At 30.0% G+C, this 9,554-nt stretch overlaps 1 protein-coding gene across 2 annotated transcripts in view; it reads right to left on the bottom strand.

Annotated features, from left to right (window-relative positions):
- The window catches only part of LOC106793839 (probable serine/threonine-protein kinase DDB_G0278845), a 70,799-nt gene that overhangs the window by 12,101 nt on the left and 49,144 nt on the right, over nucleotides 1–9,554 (bottom strand). For both annotated transcript variants that reach the window (XM_014761077.1, XM_014761078.1), the window contains 3 exons: nucleotides 4,570–5,011; nucleotides 3,490–4,015; nucleotides 1,613–2,670 (listed from right to left, as the gene is read on the bottom strand). In XM_014761077.1, the coding sequence (XP_014616563.1) occupies nucleotides 1,613–2,670; nucleotides 3,490–4,015; nucleotides 4,570–5,011 (2,026 nt within the window). The remainder of the gene's footprint in view (nucleotides 1–1,612; nucleotides 2,671–3,489; nucleotides 4,016–4,569; nucleotides 5,012–9,554) is intronic.

Below are 9,554 nucleotides of genomic sequence, written 5' to 3'. Positions count from 1 at the left end.
AAGAGGGGTTTTTTTTATAAACAATACATTACGATTTGTCTACAATTGTAATGTTAAAAAATATAAATCAAAATTATTAAACAATTATAAAATACTATCTTAAAAGCAACTTATGATTCATCGTACTATGCCTTTTTCTCGTTTAAATTATATTAAACATTAAAACAAGGGGTTTTTGTTTTATATAAATAATACGTTACTTATGTCTTTATAATTAATAATGAATTATGTTCAATCTTTTATTTTTTACTACTTAAATTTAAATTGACAGAGCCTACGATCGACGAATTTTCGTATAAACTTTCATCGAAACTTTTCGTAATAGGAAATGTTTAAAGAAAACGTAGGTGGAATAAAATGAAGAAGAAGAAGAAGAAGAAGATGAAGATGATGATGAAGAAGAACAGGAAGACCCAAACGACCCTCCTCTCCCATGATTATAAATACTTTGCCATAAGATGGCTGGCATCCTATCTATACGGGAAGCTTGCAGTAAGATATACGAAAAAGGTGTTCTTAAGTGTTCCCTTGAGGGCAAGCCCAACAGCTTTGAAGGGAAAAAAAAACAAAAAAAAAAAAGAAGAAGAAAAAAAACGTGCCTTATCGACCATCTTCCTTTGACTCTCACTCTCCTTCTCTCATTTTTTTTTTCTTTCAACTTTCGTAGCACACACACACACGTGTACACTTCTTCCCCCACTACCAAAACACAAACACACACGCCTACACGATGGGCACGTGTATAAAAAGAAACAGTTTCCTCCTTGAAGTTTGGGCCATTTCGATAATCAAGATCGTCGTTTATGCGATCAAGAAGGTCGAAGGTCATCGTAGATCCCCTATCGATACTACTCGAGTATAATTTCTGTTAGATCGCCTTTAAAGAGAAGAAAAAAGGAAAAAAAAAAAAAATAAGTGGATTTATATATTTCGTTAAATTTTTCCTCTATAAACATAAACTTTAAACAGACACGCGATTAAATACTTTTGTTTCTTTTTTTTTCTTTACTGTTAAATTAAAATTAATGAAATTTATAATTATTCCTTTATTTATCTCGAATATTATACAAATTTATCTTCGTATCAAATGTAATAATGTTTGATTATCTGTAAAAAAAAAAAAAAAAAAAAAAAAAAAAAAGAATTGTTATTTTTCTCAGCGTGATTTTTGATAAAATATAAACAAAATGTTAATAGTTACAAATATTATTCTTCGATTAAAAATATATCCTATCGGTTATTTATATTCACCCCTTACGTATGTCAACGTTTGTACTAGGAAGGGTCGGTAAAGCTGACATCGAAGTGTGTATTACGAAGATTCATTTAATATAAATGAAAAATTACTACGGGGTGTTTACAAATTTTCCCAAAGGTAGGGAAAGAAAATGAATTGGGGTTGGTTGGTTGGTTCAGGAAAAGGATTAATTCTCCTAAATATTTCCCTTCTTTTTTTAAAAGTTTTAGGATTTCAAAAATTGGAACGTGATCGTTCTCCAAAAAAAAAAAAAAAAAGAAGAATAAAAAAGTAAACACAAATTAGAAAACAATTGTAAATACGTATACGTATGTTAATAGAAAAATATATGAGAGAATGATCGATGATAGTTACCTGTCCAATATTATCCATCAACCTGTACTGGTTTAACTGTAATCCACCTTGAGTGTTATCGATAGAGACTCTCCTACTTTCTCTTAGAGGTCTCCTACGATTTCTCGGTGATCCCTGAGGACTACCGTAAGGAGAATAAGGACAATAAGGATAAATGGGTCTGACCGAGACCGCAGCAACGTCTGCTAGTACTCGATGATGAGTAATACTAGTACCACTGACGATTTCACCATCTTGAGAAAATTTTGTAAACGTTGTTGATGATCCCGTTAAAACACGAACACCTGGAACGTTGTTGCTAGGAGGAAGACAACCAGCACCATCACCACCATCACCAGCACCACCACCACCACCACTACCACCATCAACAAAATTAGCATCGTCATTTCTTGTCTCGTCTTTTTTCGAATGATTATTCGTTGGAGAAACGTTGGAAGAAAAATTAGTGGACAATTGAACGATCGATGATAATCGATCGGATATTTTTCCCATCAGTTCCCCTTCTTCTTCCAGCCCCCTCCTTCTTGTTATTTCCAACGAAATCCTTCGATCGTTAGGACAAAGTTCGATATCCAAACGATCGTCAGTTCTGTCCTCCGATTGGGTCGATATAAAACGATAAACTTTGTTCGTAGATCTTGAAATTATTTCCGGTTTTGTATTATCGATTATCATTGATTTCTTTTTCAATTTTTTCTTCTTCTTTTTCATGCTATCAATGATCTCAAGATCATCCTCTTGTTTTGATGATTCCTCGCTAGATTCTAATTGAATTTCTTCTCGAACGCATTCGATGCTCGTTGTTATACTATTTTCGTTGTTAGATGATAGATTAGTCTCAACGATCGATTCAACTTCATCATCTTTTTTTCCTAACAATTCTACGATGGCCTCGTCTTCTTTTTCTTTCGAACACGTATCGGATACGATATTTGTTCGTACAGTTGTCGTTTCTTTCGGCCAACATTCGTTCGATAAATTTTCTAATGATTTTGTTACGCATTCCGAATCCGTTACGTTTGTCGAAACGATCGATGATTGATTTGAAGATTTCTCGTCTATGAAAATAAATCAAACAAATAAAGTATTATATTATTTTGATTAAAAATAATGTTTTTTTTTTTATTCTTTTACTCTCGTTAATCGATATATAATAATATTTTATATTACATTAAATGAAATATTAATATCGTAGTTGACAAAGAAAACGACATCGATTAATCTCCTCTTTCCTCTTTTTCCTCAATTTTTTTTTTTTTTCCAAACTAAATCCGATGACGATATAATAATACTAACCCGTTTCGTCAAAAGATACGTCAATGGAATTATAAAACAACGAACTATGTCGAATGAGAAGGAAACAATGAGATATCATCAGTTTCCAATGGATTTATTTAATACTCTACAATTTTCATCAACAGTGTGTGACAATATTTCTCTTGATTGATCCTAATATAACGGTATCCGATAGTTCCATTGATTGTTACATCGATCGTATATTAATAATAATAATGATAATAAAAAAAAATACCAACGTAAAAAAATACGAGATGTAATTTTCGTTTTCTTTAATTCCATTTAATAATTATTTCTTCTGTACGTAATTATTTCACCGATATAATATGAAAAATGAAATAAAATAAATAAATCATTGATTTAAGTATCCTACCAAACGTAAATTTAAATGAAACCTTCTTCATTATTAATATGAAAATTGAAAGTGGTCAAAAATAATCATAAAAATATTTGTCCAATGAATAAATCATGTCGTTGTTGAAAAAAAGATAAATCTTTACACCGTGACCTAATTAAATCTAATCCATAATTTCTATGATACTGTGTATAAGGCTTATAATATCGAAAATATTAAAACTCACTTGCATGACCAAGATCGTGAAGATTTTCTTGCGATAAGGATGAACTGTTAGAATCGTCCTTGACAAGTTCCTTGACTTCCTCTATGTCAGGCATATCCAAACCCGAGCTCGAAAGCTTCCTGTGCACCTCGGTGGTCGGCATCCTTTCCAAACCGTTATTATTATTCCTATTATTATTATTATTATTATTATTAATACCGGATGCTAAAGAAAATCTTAATTCTTCTTCTCCGTATCGCGAATTCAATCTTTTGGCCGATGATCTTCTTCTTTCTTTCGAAAAATCTTGAATCACATCGAAATTCCCCGAATTTCTTCTATCCTCGTCGAATGTACCCAAATTACTCGCGTAACCGCTACTTTCTCTACGTGGTCTTGAAAATCTATACGTGCCGCTTAATCTTTTAGCAAATTCACGAGGATCAAAACCTTCGGCTTCCTCGAGAAATAATGCACTGTCCTTTCGTACTTCGATTATTTCGGAATCCGACGTTTCTTCCGGGCTCGACGCAATCTTAACGTTATCCTATAAAAATAAATCACCACTATATCACATCACATACCCCCCCAAAAAAAGAGTGAGATTTAATAAACGTATGGAAGAGAGAGAGAGAGAGAAAGAAAAAAAAAAGTTTAATGATATTTAAACTTAATTAAACTAGATTGATCCTTCTTTGTTAATTGGGTCGACAAAATTTAGATACGATCTCTCTTTCCCGTTTACTTTGATCGACGAAAAAGAAGAAGATATTTGATTATTATTATTATTATTATTTCTATTTTAAACGCAAGTAAAAAAAAGTTTTGCGAACTTGATTAACTCTTTTCCTACATTTTCTTTTCTTTTCTTTTATTTTATTTCAAACAGAAAAAATTTGATCTTATCGTTAATTGGATGGTTATTTCATCAATGATGGAAAATTGTGTTAAATCTAACGAAAAGTTTCGTTTAACTTATATCAGAGATATGAAAAATGTTACTTTGATAAAAGAAAAAGGAAATTAAAAAAAATTAAAACACTATCGAATCTTCCTTAAAATATAATATTATCATTGAATTTATTAGAATGAATTAATTACCGAACTAAGAGACGAAGTATTCTTCCATTTTGGATCCTGCAACTCGGTGGTAAATGTTTCGGTTTGCAATGTAGATCCTTTATCAAGATCGTAAGAGATTTTTTCAATTGGTACGGACAATTTTTCAAGAATATTTTCCTTTGTCCGACCACGTTTATCGACAAAAATATCCTTACGTATTTTTTCCGAACCGTAAGGATCCAGGATTTCGGTTGTTTCGATCACTTGACACCTTGATAATTCGTCTCTTCCTTTTATCTCGAAAACACTCGGTAATATTTCTTCCTGATCGGTTTTTTTCCCCATCAACGAATGTACAGGATTATTTTTGTTCGATGATTCCAATGGGATTTCCAGTGTCACGTTTTTTTCCACCTCCGATGGCGATATTGTCAACTTTTTTGACGACGAACTCGGTGATTCCTCGTCAACTGCGTCGTACCTGGACACATAAATTTATCGATCGATTTATAAAATAATGTTTCAAACAATCAACTGTTATTCGAGAAATAAATCAAAATGTCGAATAAGTTTGACAGGAAATAATCACACACTGTTGTAAATTTACGCGAAATCAATTTGATACTGAATAATGAAACTTTTTATACTTAACTTACTTTTACTTTAACTTTTTTTTTTGATACAATAATTAAACTTTTATTTATTTCCTTTTTAATACCGATTACAAATAATTTACAATTTGTTAAACAATTCAATCGGTATTCTCTTATTTATTTATTTATTTATTTATTTATCTATCGATAAAAAAAAACAAAGCAACAAAATGATCAGAATGATTGAGTCGTAATTGTGCGATAATTGAATAATAAAACAAAATTATCATAGCACGAAAAAGTAAATTTACGGAAAGAAAAGATGGTAAATAAATTCAATCGAAGGAATAAAAATTTGCTGACGCGTTTATATATTACGTTGAATATTCAAATTCTTAGAATACAAATCGTGAAAATTGTAACGAAACGATACGCGTTACGAGGTTTGAATTAATTTTCTGAGAAAAAGTGAAGAAGAAAGGGAGTGGTATATGAGTACGCGTATCAAGAAAATAATTATAGTTAATGCATTTCAACCGTGGACGAATAAGAGAACGAGTCATTAAATTTCGAATAACGCGAAGAGCAACGGGTGTATAAACTTTCACGAATAGAAATAGGATGCTGGAATAAATTTGCAATTGAAATCTCGTCTTGTCTCGTCTCATCTCTCTCTCTCTCTCTCTCTCTCTCTTTTTCTCTTTTTGTTTACCGGTTAAAATATAAAATTTAAATGACATATTATTTCCTTAACGGAAAACTAATAGTAAACGGATAAACGAAAAGAAAAGTTTTATTTGAAAAATCTTCAAACATATTCTACGACATATTTTTATTTGTTCTCTCACACGAAATTATCCACAGGTTTTATTTCTCGTAAAATAATTCAAAAGCTCGTGTGATATATAATGAATATTATTAATAATATATTTTTTACTTCAATTAATATATCATATCCCTGTATCAACACATATCGTAGAATTAAATTTGTAATTGTTTTACAATAAACGAATAAAATTAAAAATCAACATTTTTCTTTACAAAATTGTAATTCGTATAATACTTTTCATTTAATCAACACACACTAGCTAGCAATTCGTTCGAGAAAAAACAAAAATCAAAAATAAAACGAACGATCTTAAATAAATATCTTCAAAAGGGTTAAGACACCAATTGAATTTCATTTCTCGAAATGAACGTTCACGTAAAGAGTTTACCAATCAATTTAATTGTTATTTTCTGTCTAAAACACGAATATATGTTTCTAATTTTATAGTAAAGGAAATATACGAGGGAGAATATCGAATCCGAACGTTAAATATTAATATTCGAGTTTCATTAAAGAGTATGACTATCGCGTATTTGTTTATGTAAGTAAAATACGTATTTTCTATGGGAAATTAAAACGGAAATTCATTCGAAAATGTTACCACGATCTAATATTCCAGTTTTGAAAATGATACGGGAAGACTGTCGAGGTTTCAAAAGATCCGTCTCATCGTTAAACTCTATAGTGAATAATGAAACAACACACAGTTACGTACATACACACACACACACACACACAAATAACATTTTTCGAAATAATTTAATTGTACCTCATTTTGTCGTAAGCGTTATGACGAAGGTACGAACTAGCAAACGTTCTCGTTAAACGTTTACAGCTCACCGAGACGTAACGAACATCGAATTATGAAAAAAAACAATAAAAGGAGATACAACAAAATGCAATTATGAAAAAAAGAAAAAGAAAAAATAGAGAGAGAGAGAGAGAGAGAGAGACACACACACACAAATTGATATTTATACAATTATGAAAGAAGTCTAACTATTGCTATGTTCTCTCCTTTTATTTATTTATTTTTTTATTTTTTAATGACAACGGATACCCCTCGAAGAAGTAGATAGCCATAAATTATTTGAAACTGCATCATTGTAGTAAAAAAAAACAAAAAATTGTAACGTAACGTCAGATTTATTATGAAACGAACAATTGTTATCTGTAATTTTATTTTTTTTTGTTTGTTATGAAAACAAGAAAAACTTCGAGCATTAGCATAACTTGCAAAACAAAAAAAAATGAAAGTAAGTTTAGTTTTGCACGAGCGTGAAACAATTAAATAGCGTATCCCATAATTACCATAAGCCGATCACGCGAAAAGCGAGCTTAACTCGTTCGCTTTAAGTAGCTCATTTTTTTTCATTATCATCGAGGTAAGCACGCGATACCGTGACGCCAAAACTTTTAACTATCGCCTTTATTACGTACTCTTGATAATCAAGGTCGAAAATAATCGAAAGTCTATTTTTCATTCTGAATTATACGCTGACAGAATCGTTCTTAGTAATTCATTCATTTCCAACACATTCTGCACCCTTATTTTATCTAGAAAAAAAAAAAGGAATTTTTCCTATTACATTTTTTTTTGTAATTTATATTTATTACTATAGTTAATCCCATTATTTTTCCTATCCTTAATAACAATAATAATAATCATAATGTTTTTATTTAACTTTTCTCAGTCACGTGTAGAATTTGATACACGCGATCATCTAATAATACGAATTTCTAATATATTATATTTTAATAGAAATAAATTATAATTTAGAAACAAAAATATTTCACATTTATTTAAATTAAATGAATTTTTAATATTATTTATTATTTATTTATTAAAAATACGTACATTTTATGTTATAATATATATGTTTGTTATCTCTATTAACAAAAACAAAAAAAAACAACATTACTTCTTAGATTTTCCTTATTTTTTACACTCTTTCTGTTTTTACTATATCGAAAAGTAAATTTATTGTCAATCCTTGTTCGAATCGATAATCAACTTAGATAAAAGAAATACACGTATAATTGATACGTAAGTACGTAAATCCAATTCACGCATACATTTAAACAAATATAAATGTATATTCATTATGACATCACTAGATCACATTCTTAACACCTATGCGAATCCTACAGATCATTAATTATTTCTTTTTTCCTTGTTTGTCTTCTCATAGATCGTAATACTCATTCTCTTTTCCTTTTTTTGTTTTCTTCCTTTTTTTTTGTCTCCATCAACCCATTCTCCTATCGGTCTTTTTGTTATCTATCTATCTATCTATCTTTCTATTTCTGTCTCTCTCTCTCTATCTTTCTTGAACATTTCCGAGAAAGGACAAATCACGTGTGCTCGTCTCACAAGATTAAAGTCCCTCGTGTCTAACCGTGGAAATCGTTCGTACGACAAACAACTCTTCCTAATTCGATACTCGATCCCTAACTTTACTATAGATCTATTTTTTTTTTGTTTACTACCAACGACAAAATGAGAAATAAGATTAGAAAAAGAAATGAATGAATAAAAGTAAAAATAATTTCAATTGTTCTTACGAACATTACTATTAGCATCTAACTGAAAAGTAAGAATAAAAATAAATAAGAAATTTTTAATGATGAAATTTCACAGGGAGCTTGGACATGAAAGAAGTAGAACTATGTTTGATTTAGTTAGACGTTTCGTCCCTTTATTGGGACTTCTTCAGCAACTTAATCATCAAAGTTCAGCGTCTTTTTTATTTAATTTCAACATATTTCTTTTTATAATATTCTAAAACACAATACATCTAAAACTTCGTTAGTTTGGTCGTTATTATTTAAAAGCCTCAACAAAACTAAATCAAACATAGTTCTACTTCTTTCATGTCCAAGCTCCCTGTGAAATTTCATCATTAAAAATTGTAATTTTTGGACGAGAGAAATACTAAATAAATAAATAAGAAACTTTTGTGATTGGAAAGAAAATAAACTAGAACAAGTTAAAAATATTTTCAATTTTTTGTAAAGTTAAAGAAAAAAAAATGAAAAAGATAATTCTAGGATAGGACAGTTGTGTTCGTTGGTTCGTTCGTTCGTTCGTTCGTTCGAATATCCAATGAAAATCTCGATGAGAAATCCGAAAATCAATTCGTCCTTCTCGCACTTTAGGAAACTCTGACAAACCGCAAACCTATTCTATATAGTATAGGTATATAAGTTCGTTTTAGTGAAAACGTACGAATATACCAACGGAATTTCCCCTTTCCCGAAATTTCATCACCTATCTAGGCCCAACTTTCTGTTGGGAAATTAATTTCAAAACTGCCTTAACAACTTCGCGTCCCCGGCGCGTCCCGGACGCATACGCGAAAATTCGAATAGGATTATTGCGTTCGTAGAACGACATTTTGTTCGATAGTAATACGTTATTGGTTCGTGTATTATTATTAAAATCTTCTTTTTATAATATATACCAAAAATATTATATTAAAATTAATTGTGAGATAAATATAAGTAAAGTAATGATAAGACATTGTAAAAAAACTTTGTAAGTTGTGCAATAAAAACCTAATTATATATATATATATTATAAATTATATATTATATTAATA

Source organism: Polistes canadensis, unplaced genomic scaffold (genome assembly GCF_001313835.1).
Source record: "Polistes canadensis isolate GaletaPanama2010 unplaced genomic scaffold, ASM131383v1 scaffold_19, whole genome shotgun sequence".
In the NCBI taxonomy this organism is placed as follows: Eukaryota; Metazoa; Arthropoda; class Insecta; order Hymenoptera; family Vespidae; genus Polistes; species Polistes canadensis.
The sequence above is the reverse complement of the archived record's forward strand: the minus strand, read 5'-3'. Positions and strand labels throughout refer to the sequence as shown.